Source organism: Canis lupus, chromosome 13, assembly GCF_011100685.1.
Source record: "Canis lupus familiaris isolate Mischka breed German Shepherd chromosome 13, alternate assembly UU_Cfam_GSD_1.0, whole genome shotgun sequence".
NCBI classification, from domain to species: Eukaryota; Metazoa; Chordata; class Mammalia; order Carnivora; family Canidae; genus Canis; species Canis lupus.
In genome coordinates this window covers 45,100,113-45,127,836 of record NC_049234.1, presented here as the reverse complement: position 1 = coordinate 45,127,836, position 27,724 = coordinate 45,100,113, and the positions used below count along the sequence as shown (strand labels likewise).

General features: G+C 35.2%; 1 protein-coding gene across 7 annotated transcripts in view; it reads left to right on the top strand.

Moving 5' to 3' along the window:
- The window catches only part of FRYL (FRY like transcription coactivator), a 256,547-nt gene that overhangs the window by 129,996 nt on the left and 98,827 nt on the right, over window positions 1-27,724 (top strand). For 5 of the 7 annotated variants that reach the window (XM_038556047.1, XM_038556048.1, XM_038556044.1 and 2 more), the window contains 11 exons: window positions 67-163; window positions 9,498-9,577; window positions 10,093-10,173; window positions 11,820-11,988; window positions 12,285-12,377; window positions 17,312-17,410; window positions 18,343-18,444; window positions 21,213-21,257; window positions 24,230-24,333; window positions 24,533-24,641; window positions 26,481-26,567. In XM_038556047.1, coding sequence (XP_038411975.1) covers window positions 67-163; window positions 9,498-9,577; window positions 10,093-10,173; window positions 11,820-11,988; window positions 12,285-12,377; window positions 17,312-17,410; window positions 18,343-18,444; window positions 21,213-21,257; window positions 24,230-24,333; window positions 24,533-24,641; window positions 26,481-26,567 — 1,066 coding nt within the window. The remainder of the gene's footprint in view (window positions 1-66; window positions 164-9,497; window positions 9,578-10,092; window positions 10,174-11,819; window positions 11,989-12,284; window positions 12,378-17,311; window positions 17,411-18,342; window positions 18,445-21,212; window positions 21,258-24,229; window positions 24,334-24,532; window positions 24,642-26,480; window positions 26,568-27,724) is intronic. The other 2 variants (XM_038556046.1, XM_038556045.1) reach the window with 1 other exon arrangement.

Sequence of the window (27,724 nt, the reverse complement as noted above, 5' to 3'; positions counted from 1 at the left end):
TTTTTTTTTTTTTTTTTTTAAATTCATGGTCTTAAATGCAATCCTAACTTGGGGTTCTTGTTTCAGGGATGAACAGCAACGTGAAAGAGATTATCTTCTTGAAAGGAGAGACTTAGCAGTAGATTTCATTTTTTGTTTAGTTTTAGTTGAAGTCCTAAAGCAGGTAAGAAGCTCTTTTGTCTGTAGTGTTTGTGTTTCTTATTCTTATTTTGCCTTCACATTTCATTTACCTTATTTAGGATGTTATGTCTTAAATTCTAGCCCACATTAGCTAGATTTCTGCAATATAACTGCACTTCTTTCAGTTGCCTGGGGCTTTCATGGCCTTTACCTATCATTTCCTATTCTTTTTACCTTTGCATGCCATCTAAGATAGGAGATCTTGTTAGCAAAAGTAAGCTGAACAGAATTTGGGTTACATCTGGGCTTTTAGCTGTGAATGTAGTCCGCCTGTCATTCATCTACTTCAGTCTACTTTCAAAGAATTTCTCTTCTGAAGCCATCAAGCCTACATTCCGACATGTAATAATTGCACAGTTACAATTAAGGAAGAGGGGCAGTTTGACCTGGGTAGCACCAAATTGTCAAGTGTAAATGGGAAAACACCTCAGGATAATACATTTTTTTATGTTTATTGAATGACCTTTAGGATAATGGCATTGTGCTCATACTGCACTCATGAGTTTAACATCTGAATAACATAAGCAGTAAAGCTATAAACATATAATGTCTGGTATTATGTATATTTTTACTATTCAAAATTAGTATAGGTATACATATAAATACCTGAACTCATTTTGAAAGTTTTTTTTTGGGGGGGGGAGGGAGTGTGTCAATTTTTGTTTTTTTTATTTACTAAAATCAACTACTTTGTTCAAATTCATGAAAGTGTTTCTTTATAGTTTGTAGTCTTTAAAAAGTTACCTATCATTCAAAGATGAGCCACATATTTCCAACCATGTACATTGTAACGCTTTGAAAAAGGTAGGAAACCTAAAAGAACAAAAAAAAATCATATTCTGCATATATAACATGTTTGGACAGGGGTTTTGTTTTTGTTACACAAAATGGAATAGAATATATAATATGAAAACAAATGTAAGATGTAAAAGTTAATTGATAGTCTATTTTTCTTGACAGAGGCTAAATTATTTGAATTATGTATTTATACTTTGCATGTTTTTATAATATATGTGAAAAATCATTAAAATCCACAAAAATTTGAAAAATGAAAAACAGATGAATGAGTTAATCAAAGGTGAAAATCATTTAAATTAATTGGTACCTTTCATAAAGGTCTTTCTTTAGGTGTATGAAAGAAAATTCCTCTGAGAGTTGTGCTAACAAGCCAGGTTTGCTTTCTGTGACATCAGTTTTGCTGGTATCCAGAGACCCTGAGGCCAGAGTAGTTAGGGATAGAAGAATTTAGGACCAGAGCCGCCGTTGACCATGACTGGACTTTGCCTAGGACTCCTTGTGGTTGACCTCTTGCATCTCCTGTCTGCTGATGTAGATTATGTGAGTGGTTTGGTAACCACCATCTGCACTTCTTTGCTTAATTAAATACAGGGTTTCTTTTTTTAGCAGGAGAGATTATAAATTGCCTTAGATATCCAGGTCTCTCTCCCTCTCTGATCTGGTTCCATGGTGCCCCCCCACCCCCCACATTCTTTCACTTGCCAATCAGTGTTTCCTTTGAAAGTTGCTCCTCATTGCAATTTCAGAGCTTCTGTGCACAGACAACCCTATATAAGTTTTTCTCTCTCCTCTTCCCCTTCCTCTTCCCTGTCCTTTACCTTTCCCCATCCTCTTTATCCTCCTTCCTTCCTCCTCCTCTCAAAAATAATCCAGATAGCTCTTCTGGTGGAGAAAACCATAAGATCTATAAATTTCCATTGGACTCGTTTTTCAAGTCCATTCCACAAAATCCCTTCAGATCCACTTTCACCTGGACTCTTAAAGTGTGGGGGGGAAAAAAAAGAAATAAAACAGCTTTAATAGCTAATTTTTGTTTTTGGTTCTGTCACCGTATTGTTCCAGCCTACAGTGGCCTTTCCACTTCCTGTTTTCTCTCTTTACCATTATCCTCATACTTTCACTCAAATGCACCTATGAAAGAATAAAATCTATCCCAAAGAACACAGAGATGCTTTATTTATTAAAGATCTTACATAAGGTTTTTTTCCCCCTCCAGTAAAAGGGAAGTCTTTTTAGCTTCTTCAAAACTAATAAAACCAGAGAAAATGAAGTAAAAATCAATAGAACTTTCTAAAATATCATGACCAATTTTCTACCATGACAAAGTGATGTAGAGTTTAATAGATCCAGAGACTAATCAATGTAATATATCTTGAATTTAATAGGACTTTTACTTTTGCCCCACATAAAAGACACATATTAAAACATGACTCAGTTTTATTTTGATGAGATGGACAGTCCCAGGAGTACTAAAGTATTGATACATGATTGGGTCAGTCTTAGGGAGGAGTAAATATTCCTTATGGTTTAGTCCTTGACCTCATATACTACAATTTTTTTGTCTTGAATAATTTTTCATGTCTTTCATCCATGTTTAGAACTCTTCATGATGCATAAAGTCTCTATATCCTTTGTATCAGCTGGTCATTGTAATAAAACTAAGAGACAGCCAGGGCAAGTGTTTTCATCCTAGCTCTGCCATTGTCTTGCTGTGTAACTTGGGTGAGTTATTATCCATCACTTCTTTCCTCCTCTGTAAGAGAGGGATGATAATAGTATCTATTTTTGTAGAATCGTGAGCATTAAATACAGTAATGCTTGGGACATGGAAAGTGCTCCATAAATGTTATCTGTTATTTTCATTTTGCAGATGAAGAAATGTACTTAATTTAGTAATTTGCTGATGATCATAAAGCTAGTTCACTCTTTTACTCCAAGTTTCTCCTGTTAATAAAAATATTGGTAAAATCAGTGACACAAAATTAGGTGACCAGCATCTTGGAAAACTAAAGTTTCACTCTTTTACTCCAAGTTTCTCCTGTTAATAAAAATATTGGTAAAATCAGTGACACAAAATTAGGTGACCAGCATCTTGGAAAACTAAAGTTTTGATCATAACAAATTGGACAAAGAATTGAGTTTGTATAAATGTGATGAAATTAGTGTGATTCACTGTAGGAACAAAATTAATTCAAGATGATGGAGGACTTTTTTTTTTTCCCCCCAAGAAAGTCCAACATAATTTGAGGGTCATGGCCAACACAGATTTTAGCATGTTAATACCAAAGGCTTTCAAATTCATGTAAAAGCATGTTTAAACAGTAACATAAACATTTAGAAAGTTTGAAACCATTTTCTTTTCAAGTAAATTTTAGTCAAACATTTACTCATTGAAACAAATAAGATTGGGAAACTTGGTTTTGTGAGCCACTTCCAGCTCTTGGCTTAGTTTTACTACTGCTATTGTGAAGTATCAGAAGGTGGAGTAAGTACATCCTTAGTATTTTCAGATTTAACATTTGTGTAGTAGATGTAGATGAGTTGCCTGAAGGTTTATGCAAATACTTGTTATTTTTCTGAGGCTAAATGTATTCATTCCCCTTTCCATTGAAAGCTGATCTGTGTGGTAATGAATGAGCCTCACTGACTCCACAATATCCATATCTTAACCTGATTTTGTTGTTTTTCACTTTCATGATGTGATAAAAGCATTAAAGTTTGGGAGGTGAGGGGGCTCATTGGTTGAGCATCTGCCTTTGGCTCAGATGCTCATTGGTTGAGCATCTGCCTTTGGCTCAGATCGTGATCCTGGGGTCCTAGGATTGAGCCCACAGGGAGCCTTCTTCTCCCTTTGCCTGTGTCTCTGCCTCTCTCTCTGTGTCTCTCATGAATAAATAAAATCTTAAAAAAAAATAAAGTTTGGGAGGCGATGCTGGGAATGGCCTTGAAATAAAACTTGAGTATTCTTTTTTTTTTTTTTTTAAGTTTTTAAAGTAATCTCTATATGCAAGGTGTGGGGCTTGAATGCACGACCCTGAGGTCGAGATCCTCTGAGCCAGCTGGGCACCCCTGGGTATTCTTTAGAGTCTACTAGGTATATAGCCTTTTGGAATGTTGAAGTAGAATTAGAGCTGCTTCTAAAATCACAGATGACAAGACTAGAAAAAGTCTTGATACTGTAGGTGGGGATATTACTCCCTGAAAGTAGAACTTTTTATCTATAAGCCGAAATGGGATTCTGCTCCACGTCCATTTCCTGAGATTCAATTCGGGAGTGTTCTCAGTTTTATTACTATTATTGAAAATAAAGGGGAAAATAGGGATATTAAGAATGTGCATCCTGATAACGTTCATTCTTAAAATGTTTGGAAGTTTTACTTTTACCTTCCAAAAATTAAGGATAAGACATATTTCTTCTTTTACTTCTATTTGTGTCTCTCTTCTGGCTACCATATGATAAAATTGAAAGCTTTCTTATTTGTTTCCTTTATTAAATGCATTTTTATATGTCAGAAACTGGGCATACAGTATGTTCTAGAGAAGGACACATCAGCTTCTGAACTTCAGTTCCCTCATCTGTAAAATAGGGAACAAGTATCTACCTTGTAAGATGAAGTGTTACAAAAATACCTACCTAATGCCTGACACATAAACACATAAAAAGCGTTGACAGTGACAACAGTAGGGTAGTAATAAAGAGTATACAGCATGGCGTAGTGCCCTACCTGTCATTGTTAGACTTCAGACATAGCTGGACCTAATAAGACAGTTTAGGAGTTTAGGTTTAAGTTAGCTTGCATTTCATCTCTCTAGCCTAGAGCACATTAAACATCCCTGTGAAGAAATCAATATGGTAAAACCACAACACAGCACAGTAAGTGGAATATAAACAATTAAATCACATAAAATGCAGTGTTGCATTATTATTGCAAGGTCAGTGAAATGTGTGGGGCCAGCCTGTATGATTAGCGCCATGAATTCTGGAATAGATTCTTGAAGTCAGGCTGCAGGCTGCAGGCTCCGGGTACAGCCTATTCCTGACCAGTTTGTCATCCCCTGGTGGTAGATGTAGGCTCCGTTTTAACCATCAGTGGGTAGCCACAGGGCTGAGTGGGATATAGAGGACAGAAGCATTGATGATAGTAATTGTTGTTGTTGTTGTTACCTTAGGGCCTATTTATGGGCTCAGTGGAGGGGAGATCAGGCTGGGGGATGTATCTCCCTCCTTGCTTCTCAATGGGCCCTTGTTTCCTGCCATTTTTCCTACCAAGCTTTCTCCTCAGTATCTCCATCCATATTTTCTAGTCCTTTCATGTTCTTTACATTCTCAGGAGATAAGAACTTTGGTGTCCCCTTTAGAAAAAGAAAAGGTGAGAGAACAAAAGAATCCATCTCCAATTGTAATATACTCGATTTTTCATTCTCTTGGGGCTAGTGATTATAGGGTTTCGGTGTGTCGTCTGTGTTTTATAGGTGGGAAGTGGGAACTTCCTCAAGGTTATATAACTAGTAAAAAGAGAAACTGTGGCTTGATTGAAATAAACCAAAATCTGTGGTCTTTCTACACTTTTTCATTGTAGTGAAGAAAACATTTTTATTTATTGTATAAAGGTTTGAATATAGTTCACTTATAATAAACTCATCATCTTGATGTATATACAAGGAGCGCTTTGGGGGATACTGTTTTGAGTTCCTTATTAATATGGAATAACATTATTGTCCCAAAAAGGTGTTCAGGGTACCAAGTAAAAGATGGTCATGCCTCTGCTTAATTGATCAGCCAATATTCTGAAATTCCTATATGAATAAAACATGATGTTATACTTTTATGAGGATGTGTCTGCCTATAAAAGATTGAGAAGCTTTCTGTAATTATACAGTCAAGCATAAAATTCATAGTTAAGTATTTCTAATTGCTAAAGAAATTTTGGGTTTAAAATTCAGTCTTCCAGTGTGTGGGACAAAGGTTAAGATTATTCTTGTGGGGTCTGAATTCTCGAACCTTACTAAGCAGAGTAAATTCCGTTTCTGTGCAGTTTATTAACGTGGGCTCTTCAAATCGCTGCTTCTCTGAACAGATGAATAAACTTCTTTCCTATATCATCAGGCTACTACTAGTACCAGGTTCACTGAGAACTAAGAAAAGTAGCATTTGGATTACAGTTGTTTCCTCACCTAATCCCTATTTGATTTTGTGATGGAGCACATTTTCTTCAAATTGGATTCCGGGTGCAGGCCTTGAGGATGGTCTCGGTTTCCAGGAAATCTGAGATGAATGCTCTCTCTCATCCTCCTCTGGTCAACAGCAAATATCAATATGCCTAGCCAAGATAAAGCTCTAGCCTTCCATCCTGGAGTAGAAGTTCACCATGAGCCTTTCGAAGCTGTGTTAGCTGCCTGCCTCCCTCTGCTCGGACAGCATTTTAAAAATGGTCCTAGGATTCTCCTCTGTGTTGTGCAAGTTTAGTCACTTTCTCATTGAGCTGAGTACCAGTCCAATGAGTAGTTACTTACTGGATTTCTCGTATGTCTTGTCCCTCATTACAATGTAATTGTAGTTACTGTTTCTAATGGCTCTCTCCTATTTACTAGGTTTGAACCAGCTCCTGATCATTATGCAGAACTAAATTCAGCTCCCCACTGATAGATTCCTGATTTACCTTTGTAAAAAATATCTTTATTTTAAATAAAAATCTCTCCTTTATGAAACCCTCAAGAAACATTCTCTGACCATCTCTAAATAGTTTCCTGTTATTCTTTTCCCTAGTTGAGTTTGTCACTTTCTTGATAAATCTCTATTACAATTTTATCCTATTGATAAGATGTTCTCTACTGTATATTGTTACAAATTTTAAGGAAGTGTGGAATTCCTGTGTGTTTTGTTTTAATTGGACTTCAGGGCCACAGAATGGGATAAATCATGATCCTGGTTCAAGATACACTGTTATCACTGGTGTCTATGTGGCTACCTGTGTTTTTGTTTACAATATAATGGTTACCTGTGAGGCCCCAAAATACCTATAGCTTACGCCTAATTATGTAAATCTCTCCTAGTTTACTCCCTTTCTATCCTCTTACCATTATACTGATTTTTATGTTATTCTCTTTTAAAAATGTTTTCATATATGTTTGAATAGTAAGTTTTTCTCATCTTTGAATTTCCTAAAAAAAAAAAATTGTATCCTACTGTATATTTTTCCTCTGGGACTTACTTTTTCACTCAACAGTATGTTGCAGGGATTAATCCATGAAATGTATAGCTATACGTTATTATTTTCTTAACGCATATAATTGCTAGTGTATCGGAGCTCCACCCTCTTAAATTCATTCCTGGAGCCCTGCAAATTAAGCTGCTGGAGCTCACATTAACAGGAGAAAAGGTTTATTGCAAAGGCACATGGAGGCCTTCTTGGAAAAGAAGTCGAAGACACAAAAGAATGGTTAGACCCTGAAATTTAACAAAGAGCAATACATTGTGAAGTGACAAGACAAAGAAAAGGAAAAGTGGCAAAGGGTAGTAAACTGGGGGGAGGAAAATATATGGGGGAAACTAATGGGAGATAAGGGCTGTTTAGTAAGCTTTGTGCAGACCTACCTTATTGTCAACTTTCTGATGATAACAGTTGCCCTTTTCTTGGTATGGGAAAGAGGAGAAAAGACTGCTTTTAGAGGCAGAAAGGGGGAGGGTGAAGAGCTTTGCCTGCACCTGCTATTTCTCAGCTGCCTTCAGCTCAAAATAATTCTCATGCCAAAGTGCCATATTTTGTGGCGGCATACTTTGATCTGCTTCATTAGGTTGTGGGCTTTATAAAAAATTGAACTCACACCAGCAATGTCTCTGAAACATCATTCACTTACATTTTTTCTACTATTTGGTATTATCAGACTTGACTTTTCCCCATTGAATAGGTATATTTTCATTCTCCTTATAACGAATTAAATCAAGCATCTCTTCATGTTTATTAAGAATAAGCACAACAAAGGACAAAAACAGAAAATTATAAAGCCTAGCCAAAAGCCTTCAAAGAAGTGAAAAGATACTCCATGTAAATGTGAAAGAGCACAGTTATCCCCAAATTGATCTATTGATTGATTGCTACTCCAATAAAAATCCTGATGGTTTTTGTGTACCTTCAAAGTTGAATATGGAGGAACAGTGAGCCAGAAATGGCTATGCTCTCTCTGAAGGAAAATAAGGGGGACTTTCAGGGCCAGACATCAGAACTTATTCAGAAAGTGTAATAATGAAGACTGTATGATTTCAGTACCAACATATAAAAGTTGATAGAATAGTGAGCTCAGAAACAGACCCACACATATATAGAACTTGATTACTTATCAGTGGTGACTTGTATAATCTCTGATCCATCAGTTCCTCCTTTTGGACTCTTTCCCATTGTCCTTTTGGACTATGCAAGTATATGACATTAAGTATACAAGGTACTTATTGTATAACATTATATTGGTCATTGAAAATCTGGAATGAAATGTTTGTCAATAGGAAGCTCATTAAATACATTTTAATACACTGAGTATTATACAGCCGTTGAAAAGAAAGGAGGAGCTCTAAGTACTGACATGGAAAGATGAATCAGGGACCCTTGGTTGGCTCAGTGGTTTAGCGCCTGCCTTAGACTCAGGGCGTGATCCTGGAGTCCTGGGATCGAGTCCCACATCGGGCCTGCTTGGAGCCTGCTTCTCCCTCTGCCTGTGTCTCTGCCTCTCTTTCTCTTTGTCTCTCTCTCATGAATAAATAAAATCCTAAAAAAAAAAAAAAAAAAAAGAAAAGAAAACGAAAGAAATATGAATCATCCTGTTAAGAAAAATAAGGTATGTGTGGGTGCATGTAGGAAAAAATCTGGAAGGATATATACCAAGCTATTAATAGTGATTATAAAAGGGGGAAGGGGCAAGGATTTTACTTTCTGGCTTAAAAATTTTGATTTGTTTCCCATATTAGTAGGTAGCTTATAATTTTTGAAGAACTCAACAAAACAAAAATATTTAAATGACAAATTTCTAACATGAATAAGGCCACAAATAGTTTTACTCTTTTATTTTTTCACAAATAGTTTTAAATTGTTGGAAAAGTTGGTGTCGTTTTGGCCTACTATTTAGGATAGAAAATCAGACTAATGGAATGTGTGGCTGGCTCAGCCTATCAAGTGCTACAGAGAAGTACATGTGGGCATTGTCTTAATTTCCCGACGGTAACAATGACAGTCACATCAGCAACAACTGCTACTTTTTCCCCTTTCTGGGCCATAGTTCAAGGATTTGTGACTATGAAGCTTAACGTTCTTAAATTTAGAGCTTATTAAATTAGATGGGTAACTGAATTCTCAGGGAAAATATAACATCCTTATAAAAAGGGAAGGTTGACTAAATGGTAATAGATCACATAATGGAAATGAAAACTGCTTATTGATTTAATTAGTTGAAATGTGGAGAATACTCAGAAAAGATTTGTAACCTACTTAGCTCTTGCTGACTTGATTTTTTTGTTGTTGTTGTTCTAGATTCCCGTTCATCCTGTGCCCGATCCCTTAGTCCACGAAGTTCTAAACTTAGCTTTTAAGCACTTTAAACATAAGGAAGGGTAAGTAAAATACTAGTTGGGGATTATTGATTTTCTCTACAGGTTTAGACTGTTTAAATATAATTCAAACCCTCATTGATCATTTGTTTTTAAAAGAGTCAGAGCACTTATCTTTTTTTTTTTTTTTTTTTCTTAATCCACACAGAATGCTTGTAGGAAAGGTGTTATGTTTTGTTTTTTAGGCTCCGTGCCCAATTTGGGGCTTGAAGTCATGACCCTGAGATCAAGAGCCCCATGCTGTACTGACTGAGGTGGCCAGGTGCCCCCATAGGAAAGATTTTATTGAAATAATTCTTAAAACTATTGATTGGATTTATAAGAATTAGAAGGTTAAATCTCATGACAAAGTAAAATCCAGAGATAGAAGAAAATTCATATGGATTTTATTGTCCTATCAATGAATCATCAGAGGAAAAAAAAAAGCTGTGTAACATCCTAATAAGAAATTTTCAGATTTATTAGGGAGAGTTTATAGAAAAAAAATTGATAATACATTTGTTCTCTTGTTGTTTTAGATATTCAGGAACCAACACTGGGAATGTGCATATTATTGCAGATTTATATGCGGAGGTGATAGGGGTTCTTGCCCAATCAAAGTAAGTGTTATAAATCACTGACCTCAGTTTGTATTTTAGAATGCTTCATTGCTAATATCGTAGACACCATTTTAGATCTATTTCTTTTTCATAGTTATTTTGAAGTCTACTCCACCTTTTATTACTTAGCTGCTTTATTCCTTAGGGGATTTTAAAGTTACATCCATACATTAATTTCACAACTTTTCATTTATTTGGGGTTTTCCATAAATATCTGAATTGAGGAAGTTGGAAATGACCAGGAATAGCCAAAGACATTACCTTATGCTTATTTTTAACTCTTCTATAAGAAGTGCCTTTTTATTTTAAGTCATTTTTTTCTTTCTTTAGAACTCTACAGAGCTAATAATGACTTTTAATACTTTCTAGTTGAGTACTTTCATTTCTGGGGTAGCAACTCAGTGTCTTCCTCCTAATTATCTTATTTGTTTTAGCACCAAACAGAGTTTTGGGTAGGTAGAAGAGATCCCAAAAAAGAAAAAGGAGATAATAGATTACTTCATAAGGGTGTTGTTCATTAGGAGCTAAACTCATTGAATTGTCTCGAACCATCATTCTAAGAAGCAAAGTACAATTCTTGTGAATGTTTAGTTCCTATGATTATAGTGACTAATAATTATTATGAGGAATTTAATAAAGGAGAAAAACCCTTGGAGTCTAGTATTATTGCAATGGGAAGATTTTTTAATCTAATATATTTTCTTTATCAAATGCAAAAGAATACATTCATGAAAAATGGTATTATACTCTCCAAGACTCAAATAGAAGTGGATAAGTAGTATTTCCTGTCATGTATCCGTATTTCATGAATATGTACTATTTTTTTTTCCCTTCTATAGTCAGTGATAATTGGAAAATATGCTTCATTTGTCATTTTAACTTTTAGGAACTGGTTTTGCCAAGTAACATTAATAGTAAAATACTTTAGCTATTTCATATTATATAGACAGAGGAAATTAAGTATTATTGGTTATTAACCTGTTAGGTTTGCAACATAAGCAGAGAAAAAAACCTAGTCACCTTATCAGTTGTGGTCATTTGAATCCAGGATGGTGCTTACATTTGAAAGCATTTCAGTTCTTTAGCTTATTCACATTATATGAAACCATGTCCTCAAATTCCTTTCCTTCAGGTTTTTCTCCAGTGTAAGGAGAAATTAATTTGAAGTGACAGTAGTCTAAAATTGATTGGTTCATGTCTTTTAACAAATTTGTAGTCCCTAATGTGTTCTCCATATAACTCAAATTACGGATTATATAAAAAGCAGCCTTAAAAATTAGAGACACTATCTGATTTACAGGGGGATGTTTTATAGGTGGTTTATTTGGTTGTATTATGATCTTTATTAAATGATAATGGAGCTGCATTGATGCTATTATAGGAATAAAGAAATCTTATTTTCTCTCCTTATGGAGCTTCCCATTTTAAAATAAATGAACAGCAGATTTAGGATAACAAATAACTTTGTTTTTCTCTCTGCTTTTCTGGCAATTTTAATGAGGCCAGATAAAAGAGATGATGTTTAGGTAAAATATCTTTAGATTTCCACCTTGAATATCATACGGGAAATTAGTGTTTATTTTTTATTTTTATTTTTCGAAATTAGTGTTTTGAATTCATATATTATGTACTCACATATATTAAAGGTTTCAGGCTGTGAGGAAGAAGTTTGTGACAGAGTTGAAAGAACTACGGCAAAAGGAGCAAAGTCCACATGTCGTACAAAGCATCATCAGCTTAATAATGGGAATGAAATTTTTTCGAGTAAAAATGTATCCTGTAGAAGATTTTGAAGCATCGTTTCAGTTCATGCAGGTGATCTATCTTCTCTATCGCAGGGTTTAGAATTAGCCTAACAGTAGTTATTCTTGCTCTTCGTGACTTTTTAAAAGAAACAAAATGTGTATAAATTAATGACATCATTATCAATTCCTTTCTCTGAGTGTTAGTTAAGTCATAACAAGCGTGAATTAACTTTCTTTTTTAATTTGAGCATGTTTTTACCTTAGCTTTTTGGTAAAAGGACAGTATTTACAAAATCATCATGATCTTCAAATTTCTTTAAATCTTCCTCTCTTGTTAACCTAATGTATACCTCTTTCTCCTTCAAGGAATGTGCTCAGTATTTCTTGGAAGTAAAAGATAAAGACATAAAACATGCACTTGCTGGTTTATTTGTGGAGATCCTTATCCCTGTCGCTGCTGTAAGTATATTTTAATTTTTGTATTAATGTGTTAAAAGTACTTTTTTGCTGAAGAAGTTGCCACGTGAAATATTCTTACTTTCTGGTAATTTCATAGACTCCTAAGTGGAAAACTTTGAATGTAACATGGATTCAGGGAAAATGGTTATTAGCCAAATGCCAGTAGAGCATTGATTAGTTTTGTCATTAAAAGAGTAGGCCCAGGCCCTTAAAATCCGGAGTCTGTTAGGAGGGCAGAGAATTTGCAACCTTGAGTCTAGGTTATGCCTCTAGGTAATGGCTTCCCGAAGTAGCTCAGGGCAACATGCCACGTTTACTCAGGACTTTAGCTTCCTGCAATGTGGTAGCCATTTTAATAGCCTCTGATGAAAAGTACTGTAACAAGTACCTTGGAATTTACAGAACTGTTTCGATTTTAAATGTTCATTTCTGTAGTTGCTGTTGATGTTCATCATCATATTTGTCCAAACATCTATTCTAAATTATTTAAAAATAGGGTTACTATAAATACGATTGCACTAACTTCTAGGGAAGCCAATTTATAAAAGCCTCTCCTGGTATAAAAGCAGTGTGTTATCTGAAAATAATTTTGCAGTTACTAGTAACAGCCTGCTATAAATAGGATTAAGAGATCTTATAATACTTAGATGCCAGGTTTTTTCCCCACTTTTTTTTTGTCTTAAATCCAACTCAGTCATTCTGTATATGTGATCTGCTACTCAACTTTCAGTATGCTACACTCTGCTGCATAAATATTCTTTTCATATATATCATTATTTCATTTTTTTAAAGTTGAGGTAAAATTGACATGTAGTGACTATGCATCAAGTATACAGTGTTGACATATGTATGCATCAGGGAAACCATCACCACAGTCAAGATGATGTGCATATCTGGAGCACCTGACTGGGTTAGTTGGTTAAGCATCTGACTCTTGATTTTGACTCAGGTAAGGCAAGATTTAATCTCAGGGTTGTGAGATTGAGCCCTATGCTTGGCTCTGCGCTGGGCATGGAGCCTGTTTAACATTTTCTCTTCCCCTCTCCCCACTCCCTCTCTTTAAAAAAAAAAAAAAAAAAAGATGATGTATGATGTATATATCTGTCACACCCTAAAAGTTTCCTTTTATTTTTTTAATCCGCCCCCCCCTTCCATTCACCCCATCTTTGGATAGTGCAACTGTCAATCTTCTGTCACCCTACCTTAGTTTTGGTTTTCCTAGAATTTTATATCAATGGAATTTTACAGTACAAAACCATCTTTTGTCTTCTTTTACTCTACTTAATTATCTTGAGTTCCAAGTATGTTGTGGAATATATCAGTGGGTTTTTCCTTTTTTCAGTAATATTTCATTATATAGATACCCTACATGTTCACCTGTTTTTGGACATTGGGTTGTTTCCAGTTTTTGGCTGTTAGAAATAAAGCTGCTCTGAAGATTTATGAGCAACTCTGTGTATGGGGCATATGCTTTTATTTCCTTTGGGCAAATGTGTAGCACTGGAATTGGTGGACTGAATGGTAGGTATGTGTTTATTAAAGAAATTGTCAAACTATGTTCCAAAGTTGTTGTACCATCTTGCATTCCAAGGAGCTATATATGAGAGTTCTGGTTTGTCCACAACCTCACCACCTCCTGCTTTAGCCAGTTGTCTTAGCCATTGTACTAACTGTGGTGTGGTGTCTGACTGTGGTTTTTTAATTTGCATTCCCATAATGACTAATGATTTTGAGCATCTTTTCATGTCTTTTATTTGCTGTCCATATATTTTCTTTGGCAGTATGTCTTTTGAAATCTTTTTCTCTCATTTTTTATATGGGGTTGTGTTCTTTATTGGGGGGGTGGGGAGGAGGGAGGTTGTGTTCTGATTGAGTTTTAAAGGTATATATTTTTTTGAGATATATTTATATATATATATATTTTAAAGATCTTATTTATTTGAGAGAGAGAGAGAGAGAAAGAAAGGGAGGTGGGGTAGAGAAGGGCAGAGAGATGAGAGAGAGAGAGAGAGAGAGAGAGAGTCTTAAGCAGATTCTGTGCTGAGCACAGAGCCCAAACTGGGGCTCCATCCCACAACCCATGAGATCATGACCTCACCCAAAACCAAGAGTTGTCAACTTAACCAACTGTGCTGCCAGGTGCCCTAATGTATTTTAAAAATATGTTTTGGTTGCAGATATTTTATCAGATATATGCTCTGTGAATATTATCTCTTAGTCGATGATTTGCCTTTTCATTCTCTTAACTGTCTTTAAAAACTTTTTAATTTTGATGAAGTCTGATTTATCAATTTGTTCTTTCATAAATTGTGCTTTTCTTATATTAAGCCTTGCCTAACCCAGGACCACAAAGGTTTTCTCCCATATTGCAGTTTTAGGGTTTAATTTTAGGTCCGAGGTCCATTTTGAGTTAATTTTGTATATGGTTGAAGTATGAGTTGATTTTGTTTTGTTTAATTTTTTGTTTTGTTTTTACATATTGACATCCAATTGTTCTAGCACCATTTATCCATTTTATGACAAGATAATTCTTTCCAAGTAGCTTAGCTTTTTGCTTAAAAAATCAGTTGGCTGTATGTGTGGGGGTCTATGTATCTGATTCTGTTATGTTCCATAATGGTTTTATAAATGATAGGTTTATTTTATCAAAAAGAAAACAGACTATTCACATGGCTAAAAACTGAAGTGGGAATCTATCTGCCTGCAAATCTGTAATTCATGACTTTTGTTCATAGCCATTATTTTAAAAATTTCAAATAAGTAATATTCAATAAGTAAATATTCAAGACAGGTGTAAAAAAATCCTGCCAATCACTGTCATTAATGTTTGAACTTCTTCACTTCCCTGTCCATCTTTCCTACACACGCTCTAGTCAGGACCTGAACACCACAAACCATTCATATGATTACATAGATCACCAGGCATTTAGTTCAGTACTATACAATGAAAATCTAAACTACAATTTGATTCTCACCATGGAAATAAATTTCTTCTCCTTTAAAATTTTCAACTAAAATAAAGCCTGGATAAATGGAAAGTTATTAGCTTCCTTTCCTAGCCAAGATGGTATAATTTATAAAATCATTTATAAAACCATCAGTTTTAGGCTATTATCATTAGTACATGTACTTCCAACTTATTTTTCTAGAAGTGGTTAGAATTATTGCTTATCCGGGGATCCCCGGGTGGCTCAGCGGTTTCGCGCCTGCCTTTGGCCCAGGGCGCGATCCTGGAGTCCCGGGATCGAGTCCCACGTCGGGCTCCCAGCATGGAGCCTGCTTCTCCCTCTGCCTGTCTCTCTCTCTCTCTCTCTCTCTCTCTATGTTTATCATAAATAAATAAAAATAAATCTTAAAAAAAAAAAAAGAATTATTGCTTAATCCATCCCAGACTGTCATTTGTTCTTCCCCCTAGTCTGAAAATCAGTTCCTGCCAGGTACCTAACTGGGATTAGGTTGTATTTTTAAAATAATTAAAAGGAGCAGATTTCAGGAAGAAAGACCCTTGACTGTGGTCTATTAATGCTTTGTTGCCTTATTTTTCTTTTATGTCATGTTTGCTTTTGCAGTGTGTTTGCAAAGGCAGCCCTAACAAAGTATCCCAAACTAGATGGCTGAAACAACAAAAATTATTGCCACACAGTTATGGTGGCTAGATGTCTGAGACCAGGGTGGTGGCAGGTGGATTCCTTCAGAGAGCTGGGAGGAAGAACCTGTTCCGTGCCTCTCACCTCCTTTCTTGACATCTTTGACATTACTTGGCGTATAGAACCATCACCTGAGCTCTGCCTTCATTTTTACATGGTGTTCTTCTATGTACGTCTTTGTCCAAAAAAAATTTTTAAGCATATCCGCCACGTTGGAGTAGAGCCCTCCTACCCCAATATGACTTCTCCTGACTTAACTAATTACATCTGCAGTGACCAGATTACATCAAATAAGGTCATGTTATGAGGTACATGGAGCTAGGACTTCAACATCTGAATTTGGGTTGTGGGAGAGGTGACGTTTGAATCTGTAGCATCTACTCTGCACATAGAGCCCCTTCTGTCTGGAACATTCTTGCCTCTTTAATGGCCTCCTTCCCCCCTTTGCCTGGTTGGACTCTACTTATTTGTTCATGACGCGTATGGAGTACTTTCTTTGTATCAGACCCTCTTCTATGCAAAGGGAGTGCAAGAATGATCAATCTAGGAAAGACTCCCTGCTCTTACGGAGCTACTTTTAGTGCAGAAAAGAGACCGTAATCTAGGATGTAAAACACATAGTATGTAGATGGTGATAAGTACTATGGAGAGATGTCAAGTAGGATGGGGGATAAGAATTGCTGAAGGGATGAGGAAGTGGGAATTTTAGATAAAGTGATCAGCTGAGGTCTCCACTGAACAAAAACTGAAGGAACGAGGGAGTAAGGCGTGTGCTGAATCTTGGGGAAGGGTTTCTGGGGCAGAAGAAACCAGTGCAGCACATGCCCTGAAGCAAGACCATGTACGAAAATGTCCTAGGACCTGCAAGGACGCTAGCTGATGTGGCTGGATCCAGTGAAGGACAAAGCCAGAGGTTACATGGGGAACTATTGCAGAGTTTCAGGGAAGAGGGGCTGGATTCAGCTTAGGTGTTACTTCCTTGTAGGGTTTTTTCTATAGGGGCCCCTTGTGTGTGCCCAGAGCACAGAGAATTTCCTCTTTACAGCATCTGTTTGTTGTAGCACATGCTTATTGCCTCTTCCTTTACCTGTGTTCTCAGGGCAGGGACTGAGTTTATCGTATTAACTTAGCATCTGGTTATTTGGCAGTTTATAGCATTTCGCTGAGTTAAATGGTTGTGAATTATTAACTGATTTCAAACCTTACAGAAACTTCTTGTAATTCTTGTATAGTCTCATCTAGTGTGTGTAACCATTCTCTTTCTTTTTGTATTATCTTTTGACCTAGGCTGTTAAAAATGAAGTGAATGTTCCCTGTTTGAAAAATTTTGTGGAGATGCTTTATCAGACTACTTTTGAACTGAGCTCCAGAAAGAAGCATTCATTGGTATTGAAAAACACTTCCAACCTTTACATATTTAATTAGGAGTTATAGTAATTGATTTATGAATTCAGGAGAGATTTAAAAGAATTATCAAAACTGAAGTTATAAAATATCCAAAATGCAACATAAGGGCAAGTTTTATATCTTTTTCCTGCTCTTTTTTTAAAACTTCCTATTCCTAATTTGACTAGCTCTACATTTGATAGGTTATTCAGACTTCATCCTAAGTGTTCACCTGTTTGACAGATGCTTTACATTATGTATTATACCATGTGAAATGTTGAGGATGCTCATAGGAAACCATAAATTATTTTACATTACAATAAATTGTACCCAGAAGTATTAGATTATTTAGGAACCATTGTCCCATCTAATTACATCATTTCTACTCAGAGATTTAAGGCTTTTATTTTTTCCACTTAACCACCCACTTCATACAACTTTGAAGGAGTTTCTGTAAATTTTTATGCAGCTTGAAGAGAGTGTGGAGAATTACACAAATACTTGACCACTTAAGGTAGAGTTCTAATAGTGACTAAACAGTGATTGTGCCAGGCGTTGAACCTAAGTGCTTTGCATTCTTTGTTTTGCTTTAATCCTTACAACCCTGTAGGAAATACATAGAAAAATAGCTGAAATGTTAATGCCAATCTGTCCTTGATCCCAGGGCCTGCGTTCCTAACCATTGTGCTTGGCGTAGGAGCCATGGGTCTGAGGAAGAATAAAAGCACATGATGAGATAGATTCAGCAATTATTCTTGCAGAAAATTTGCCCTTTATCATTTTTTTGTTACTCTGAGATCGTATTTCTCATGACAAATGGGAACACTGCCTCAAAAATTTACTTCTCTTTGTTTATGAGAATAAATGTAATTTACAAATCAAGTGCTTTTTCATGAAAAAATGTTAATTCCCCTTTTCCCTGTCTCCTATAGGCTCTATATCCACTAATTACCTGCCTTTTATGTGTCAGTCAGAAACAATTTTTTTTAAATAACTGGCATATTTTCCTACAGAACTGTTTGTCACATTTAAAGGTAAGATGTAATCACATTTCTGACCTGTAAATATTTTAACCATAGCATATCCATTTATGCATATGTATTAAACAATATGTAATAAAACTTTCATTATTATTGGTATCTTTGAATAGTGATACTTGACCATATTGCTTTTCTTATACATTATTCTTTCTGAGGGGAATCATGTCTTGACACGAATAAACTTTTGATTGAAAATTTAGTTTGTCTTAACGCAAAATTGTATATTTTAAACAACTGTTGTTTACATTATCTTAGATCTAGCAATATTTGTTAATAAATAAATTCCTTTAGAATTGCGGAGTGTTAATCTTACAGTCTTACAGAACCCTTCAGATACTTATTTTGTGTTTCATTTTGAGAAAATTAAGTAATGTTGGCCCAAGCCTGAAAATGAAAAAACCTTGATAATAAAATGTCCCTAAAAGCACATTTAATGTAAGTATGCCCAGCCAAATCTAAAAGCCTGGTGTTGGATCCACATGGATACAAAAGTTCCTGAAATGATTCTGCCTTGAATCAAGGGATAGTTGTTACTAACACTATTTGGCACATCCATGTCTAGTCTCTCTTAATGTTGTAAACCAACCTGTGCGATGGTAGGGTCTTTATCTTCCCAGGATATTCTTTTCTTCTGTGGATAGGGGCTCCATTCATGAATGTGGGACTATTCGTCACCTGCATGTCGTGTAAATGCTTGATTTGAATACTATTTTGATGCATAGTTGAATATATTTGAATATTTGTTTCCAAGTTCTAGAAACATAACAGACATGACATTTCATTTCCTGTTATTCTTCCAAGTTAGGGATAACGTTGAAAAATCTTATACTTGGAAGCTTTCCTTGTCACTGTCAAGGCACAGATAGATTAAATGACTTTTCCCAGGCCCTATAGGTCATTGTGGTATTTGAGAAATAGGACCAGCTCTTCTTTCCCACTTTGAAAATGGTCCACTGAACAGCATTATCCTATGTATTTTTTCCATGACTTTATGTATCATTTTCAGAAGTGCCTTGATTAGTTAAAGAAGTATACAGAAAATAAGAGTCTTCAAGAAACATTTTTTGGTTATTTTTCTCCTAGATACACATTGATATTATTCACACTTGGACAAGAATTGATATACTCTCTTTGCTTTATTTATGAAAATTCCCAGGACCAAATCAAGTTCATTAAATTTTTTATGTCATGCAACCAGAATGTTTTAATTAATCACATTAAACTGTTTTCTGTCCTCATTTTGAAAAATTCATACAGATATAGGTACTGAAAGGGAATTGATCATTTTCTGGATGGTATGATTTTCCATACTTTTAATAAAATATTTTAAGACATGCACTTAAGTGTTTTCTGAAAGGTTGCTTTGTTTCATGACAATTCATACTTTTCTGTTGCTTGTTGGAATTTTTTTATATATATACGTTTTCACCTAACATATTTGCAATTCTTTCGCAGTACCTTAACTTTTATTTTTTGTCTTAAGGCTTTCATTTAAAATGCTATTTTCTTTGAACCCTTACCTCCTGTTAAATATTTCTGGCATATTGTCCATTTTCATTAATGGCAATGTCAGTCTGCCAGGCTAAAGGAGATAAGAGCCACCTTAGCATGAATATTTGGAATATAGTTGTCTTGGCCATTAACCCTTAACTTACATTAAGGCTCTATTCAGCAGAAATTTTATGAATTGACTCCTGTTTATTAAGTTTTAGATACTGTGGCTACACTGCAGTTGAGGTAAGACATTGAGTATTCAGGAAAAAAAACTATACTAGTTACCTGTTGTAACAGATGTAATTTATTTGTTTTATATATAGGTAAAATAATTACCATATATTAGATGCTCTAGTATCTCATTTAATTCTTAACTGTAACTGAGGCTGAAAGAAGATAAATAAGTAACCCATGTTCAGGGAGCCAAAAAGTGATAGAGATGGGATCTGCATCTAGATGCAGTCAGTTCGTAACTTTGGCCTTCGAGGTCTACCTGTTGTTACCTTTTAATGGACTGTAAGGAATTTTGCTGTACTGAATATCCTCAGAAAATATTTGGCTATAATTCTGTGATATTAAAAAAGGCATCATTCTCTAGAGTCCTAAAAATAAGAATAAATAAGACACATTTTCAAAACACTTTAAAATTGTCCGATTTTTTTTTTTAATTACCATACCAGTTTTTGAAGTTGGTGACCATGAGAAGTGGGCTTTAGTCCTGTAGGCCCATAAACAGCATGAGAAAGCATACACTTGTATTCACAGAAAATGTTAAATTTGTTATTTTTGTCCTAAACAGAAGTTGATAGTTTCCTATTTCCCTATCTTTATATCAGCTAAAGTCATTGCGTGAAAAATTATTGAAAAATTATTATTCTAAAGAATAATTAAAAAGGGGTGGAGGGAATAATAAGAATAGATCTCCTGTAGTGATAATTTGAAGACTTTTTTTTTCTACAGTGCATAATGATTTTCTTTTAAAAATTTAAACTTGCTCAAACTTTAATGCAGTGCTTTGAGAGGAATATAATAGGTAGTTAAAATTTTGACTATTTTCTCTTAGTTTGAGTATTGTAGATGTATCCTATGATGTCCGAATTATAGGATTTTTTTTTTCTTTAGTGTTTCTGGCCACTGTCTTGGAAATTTCAAATTTCTTCTAAATAGAGACCTTGGTGAAGAGCTGTCTTGTTTTGTGCTTATTTTCATCTAACATGCATGTGCTGCATCTCATGTTTATGTTTGCTGTCTCACATTGCTTTATTTAGATGCCATCTAACAACAGTATCAGAAAACAAATAGAAACACTCCAGGTGAGTTGTGTTGATGTTACAAAGTAAAATACTGCTTTATCTCCTTTAAGTGTGGCTTTTTTTTTTCCTTTACCCATTGTTGCATTGCATGTCTAATGTATTTATTCCAACCTGCTTTTCCTCCTGTAAAAGACTAGCACACAAAAGGGACACTCTACAGGGTTAATATTATGGCCCCAAGAAGATGAATTTATGGGCTGGAAGTAATAATGAATGTTGATTCTTAACCCAAATCCTCAATTTTAAAATAGTCTATTTAATTTATTGTCTAATCAACTTTACATTAATTACATTGTTACAAATGCAACTTTAAAAGACATTTTCCAGTGAAAGCAAGGAGGTATACTAGCTTAGATTTTGAGTATGATTTATGATGCATGACTTTTTAAAACTTTCATCCCGTTGGTTTGGGTTTTAAACAAAATATTTTGGTTTTGGTTCACAGTAGGGAAAAGGGAAAGAAACAGTAACATGGTTGCTGCCAGACATATTGGACATATCAAAACTTTATTGGATTTTAATTTATGTAACAATCTGATTATTCATATTATACCAAAATTATGACTAGGGAATTATATATATATCTTTGTTTAAGGCTCAGATCAATTTAGGGTATTTTTTTTTTTTTTGGTATTTTTATTCAGACATGTATAGCAGCATTTTAGGGATTGAATAAGTGATCATTGATTGATTTGTCATTTTTCATCTGATTTTGGGTTTGTTCAATATAGAGTAAGTCTGCTTTGTAAAAATAGTAGTCCATTTTAGAAAAATTGAAAATCAAGTTTTTCATTCCAGATACCTCAACTTTTAACATAAAATAACCCAAATACTTTATTAGCCGTTTATATAAGAACATTTTTATGTGGAGTTGGACTTAAATATTTTTTAACATATAACATATATTAATTTGTATTAGTCGTATTTTGAAAACATAATTTAATACTGTGAAAATACTATTTGAAATGTACATATTTTGATATCTTGTATTTAAATAACAAAAAAATTACGTGACAGAAAAGTACTACAAAAAGCTTGGTTGTTATTAGTAACATGCATGTATTACATAATACATTATATGTTACTTTAGTTACATTAGTTACAGATTAGTAAGTACTGGGGAGTGTATCTGAAATTTGGTATCATTATGGATTTGGCAATGGAAGGAGGAATTTTTTTTAAAGATTTTATTTATTTACTCATGAGTATGTGTACACAGAGAGAAAGAGGCAGAGACACAGGCAGAAAGGAGAAGCAGGCTCCTCGCAGGGAGCTGGACGTGGGACTCAATCCTGGGTCTCCAGGGTCACGCCCTGGGCTGAAGGCGGCGCCAAACTGCTGAGCCACCCAGGCTGCCCGGAAGGAGGAATTAATGTTGAGACACTGACCCAGTAGAATAGAATAATGGATACTCCATTCTTTTCTTTCTTTCTTTCTTTTTTTAAGAGTGGGGGCAGAGAGAGAGAATCCTAGCAGGCTCTACGCCCAGTACCCAGCCCTACTTGGCGCTTGATCTCAGGACCCTGAGGTCATGATCTGAGCTAAAATCAAGAATCAGTTGCTTAACCAACTGAGCTTCCCAGGCACTCAATATTTCATTCTCAGTTATATCAATTCTTCATAGATGTGCAAAATTATATTTTCTAGTGGCTTTTTAAAAAAATCCTCAATTGTTACCGTTTTGCATTGCTTTTAAACATGTAGTTTTCCATTTTTATGTATCTTAAGAAAACATAAAATAGACTGGCTAAATTACTTAGTATTTTTAAACTACCTTTTGTTGGTTGCTTATTGTTTAACAATAACAAGTCCCTCAGACCAAATTAAATGAATGCTAATTTATAACAATCAGTGCATCCTCAACCAATGAGCATGCATAAATACTCTTAGGGTTGCGTGGGTGGTATAGTCAGTTAATCATTCAACTCTTGATTTTGGCTTGGGTCATGATGTAGGAGTCATGATATCAAGCCCTATGTCTGGCTCTGCCCTGGCCATGGAGGATTCTCTGTTTAGGATTTCTCTCTCCTCTCCCTCTGCTGCCCCCCCTTTAAAAAATGTTCCTAATGAAGGTGATCATTAGCTACATTTTCAAAATTCACAATTAAATCTCATTACATGACTGATGATCATGTAAATGATCTCTGATCATTTGAGAACTTTAGTTTTTAATAATAGGTAGTATGAAAAAAAAGTTTACAGATCAAATTATGATTGAAATGGAATAATTTTCTCATTCTAAATGCTAATTTAAATAATTTCTCATTCTAAATAAAATTAACGATATAAGAGCTAACATTCATTGAGCATTTAACATGTGCCAGGTAGTGTTCCAAGTGCTTTTCACATAATAACGTCCTTAGACTGTGAGGTAGATACCTTTTTATCTCTGTTTTAGAGATGACAAACCACTTGTGGCACCAAGTGATATAACAGTGCCCAAAGATGGGGTTTAGCCAGTCATTCCTGATTTCAGAGTCCATGCTCTTCACCTTCTATTCGATATTCCCTCTTAAAAGGATAATCACTCAGTAATATTTTTCATTAATTCATAAATGCAAATATCTGTAATAACTTTTGATGTTCTAAATTTTAACTATACATGGGCTGCAGTGAATTACTCCAAAGATAAGTAATCCTTCCATCATGATGTCAGTACTGTGTGAACATTTACTCTCAAGTAAGTTGATGCATATATAATTTAGGAGTTCTTTAAAATATTACTGTAATACTAATATTTCACTATTTTGTTCGAGAGTATAAGGAATGGCTCAGAATTTCCTAACTTATGGTTACCTTTCAACCTTCTGTACTTCCTGTATACCGAACAGGTATTTACATATTTAAACCTGCTTTAGATTGAAGACAGAAAGGAACGGGGTGAGGGCAGTTAGTTGATAGACCGTCTTTGATCTTAAATGATTACAAGTAGCTTAATAAATTTATTTTTATTCTCTTTTGTTTTTAAACAGAATAAAGATCCTAAAATGTCTCGAGTTGCACTGGAATCTTTGTATAGATTGTTGTGGGTTTATGTAATTAGAATAAAATGTGAAAGCAACACTGTAACTCAAAGGTAAGTGCCTTTGTATTAAAGTGTATTTAAAAAAAATCATGGTAAAAAAATATCACACTGATGGAATTTTAGTTAATATTATAAGGACCTTAAGAAGGGATATGAATTCTCTTGAGGTCTTATGAAGAATAAGAAGAATATTTGTTGTTAATGTCATTATCTCTTTGTGACTCAGTCTTTTTTTTTTTCCCCCGTATAGTCGTCTTATGAGCATAGTGTCAGCACTTTTTCCAAAAGGTTCACGTAGTGTGGTTCCTCGTGATACGCCTCTCAATATATTTGTGAAGATTATTCAGTTCATTGCTCAGGTGAGTTGCTTTCCCTCATAGTATACATAGATGTGTAATTTATGGGTAATCTGTTATTCTAATTTGGAGTTTTTAAGCTTTGTTGCACCTTTAAAAGCATGATATCAAAACATTTATTTATTTATTTTTGTATCAAAACATTTATTAATATTGAATAGTGAACAATGAAAGTACGCTATTTTTTGGTGACAAAGTCTGTTTAAGTCTTTGATTCACACCCTTGCAGAAGGCAGTGAGACCCACAGGTGGAAGGAGCACGTAGTTTATGAAGGCTCAGGGAGGTCTCTCTCAATCCTTCTGTTAAGCCATTGACTACCTCTTGAGTATCTCGAAAGATTTTTGATGAAGTGTTTTCTTGTGCATTCGTCTAGTTTCTTAGGTACAGGTACTAGAATCCACTGTAGCTAGTTGACCCCAAAGGGATCTTTGAAGGAATCTGGATGGTTTCCAGCATCAACTAAGAGGAAATTGCAGAATTCGGCTATCAAGATAGCTGCATCTGCCACAAACAGAAAGCTGCCAAATTAGAAAGTCACCACAGTTGCTTCAGAATCCTGCTGCTGGGGATCCCTGGGTGGCTCAGTGGTTTAGTGCCTGCCTTCGGTCCAGGGTATGATCCTGGAGTCCCGGGATCAAGTCCCACATCGGGCTCCCTGCATGGAGCCTGCTTCTCCCTCTGCCTGTGTCTCTGCCTCTCTCTCTCAGTCTGTGTCTCTCATGAATAAATAAATAAAATATTAAAAAAAAAAAAAAACAACCTGCTGCTGCCATGGTCTCCATCAGTAGAAGTTTCCTTCTGTCCTGTCCTCCTCTTCCTCATGTATGCCAGTTCCCACAGACCCACATGAGTATTCCACTTGGAATCACAGGGTCTGAATCACACCCCGAAGCCCACTGTTCTGGGGAACCCTGGGAAATATGATTTGAGCTCTCCAGTCTCTGCAATAAAGGAAGGTGATTAGAAGGGGAGTTCAGCAGGTGCTGAGTAAGCTAATCCCAGGTTTTGGTCACATTCCCTATGGGGACATCAGCCTTGGAGAAGCATAGGGTTACCTCCTCGACTAAGGAAAATACTGTGATTTCAGAATATCCATTGTGTGCTCTTTGAACTAAAACTGATGATTTGACAGCTTAGATCATCTATAATGCAATTATTTCTGTGAAGAAATAAGGAGTATTTCAATAAAATGAACACATTTCTATTTACTGGAGCACAGAACTAATGATGATTAGATGGGTATAAATGTGTCCATAAGGTGAATGAAAGCAAATTGTGCTTTAGATCTTGTATTCAGAACTTTTTGTCATTGGTGCACATCTTTCTTTTTTCTTTCCCCTCGTGTCTTATCAACTGCCTTGGATTCATCACCTCACATCAACACTCCATGAGAACTGTGTGACTCCTCTCAAACCTCAGTTAATCTTGTTAATCTTTTTTCCCCGCCTGGAGGGTTCCTTCCTGGAGACCAATTTGCATGTCTCAATATGAACTCACTGCTCTCTAGGCCTGCTGCATAGCCATTGCTTTGGGAGTCCCTTTTGTCAGCATTCTGGGAATTCCTTCACTTAGATTTTTGGATGTGATTTTGGTAAATGAGTTTAAAATGTATATCCTATTTGTTGGGATATGAAACAAATCATTTAATAGTTAAGTAATGTATTTATAGTCGTATTTTTTAACCTTAATTCATAGGTATTTTTCTTTTGTCCAGCTAGATTTATGAAATTCTTAGGGGCATAGACCTGTGTTGTTGACATTATGTGTATACTTCTGAACATGATACCAAGCACATAGAAGTAGAAAGTTACAAGGGTTTCTTTATTGTTGTTTTTTCCTAGGAACGTTTGGATTTTGCAATGAAAGAAATAATATTTGATCTTCTCAGTGTTGGAAAATCTACTAAAACTTTCACCATTAATCCAGAGGTAAAAAACAAACAAACAAAAAAATATATATATATATAATGTAGTAATACCCTATCCTATGTAATCTTTTTCGTTTCTTTTTTTTTCTAAGACCAGTTAATGGAATCAGAGCTCTTAGGTTTACTGAAATTGCTAGTTAGAAGCTTTACTCTTAATTACCAGTAAGATCTGGGACCAGTTACTTCACCCTTCTGATGGCCAGCTGAATGGTTTAGTAGCTTGAAGCATGGTTGAAAAACAAGAGAGGGGGATCCCTGGGTGGCGCAGCGGTTTGGCGCCTGCCTTTGGCCCAGGGCGCGATCCTGGAGACCCGGGATCGAATCCCACGTCGGGCTCCCAGTGCATGGAGCCTGCTTCTCCCTCTGCCTGTGTCCCTGCCTCTCTCTCTCTCTCTCTCTCTCTCTGTGACTATCATAAATAATAAAAAAAAAAAAAAAAAAAAAAAAACAAGAAAAACAAGAGAGGAAGTTTTCCAGACTGGTCAGCTCAGCTGACTTCTACAGTTGGTGATATGAGCTCAGGTTTCTTTATCAACATCAATATCAGATTTTTTAATAGATATCATTCATTCAACATTTCCTGAGCACCAAAAATGTGCCAGGCACTATTTTAGGTGTTAGAGACAAAACAGGCAAAAATCCTTTTCCCTAGATGGAGTTTACAATTAAATAAATAAATAAATAAATAAATAAATAAATAAATAAATAAATAAATAAATAAATAAATAAGCAAGCAAAAGAATTAAATATTAAACATTTCCCACTTCTGTGGCCGTGTTATTCATGTGGTAAACTCTCACTCACTCTTTAGACATTACACTTTCAGATTGTTCAAAAGTATTTTACAAACTAAGTACTTACTAGAATCAAATTATACTGGAGAATATAAAAAGGTGATTGCTTATTTCTTTGTTGTGCTGCTCCTTTTCATAATTCAATCCTAAAATATATATTCATGTAGTTAACAAAGGAGTTGGAAAGTTACTAAAGCTTCTCATTCATAGGATTTTTAAGATAAATTAATAATTATTTCTAGGTTTATAAAGTGAGCAGAAATGAGTGTTTTTATAGATGACATACTTAATACAGTTTCCAGTGTCAAAAATCGCATAATGACAGAGACTTTCTTGAACACCATTTTCAATGCTCTCTCCATTG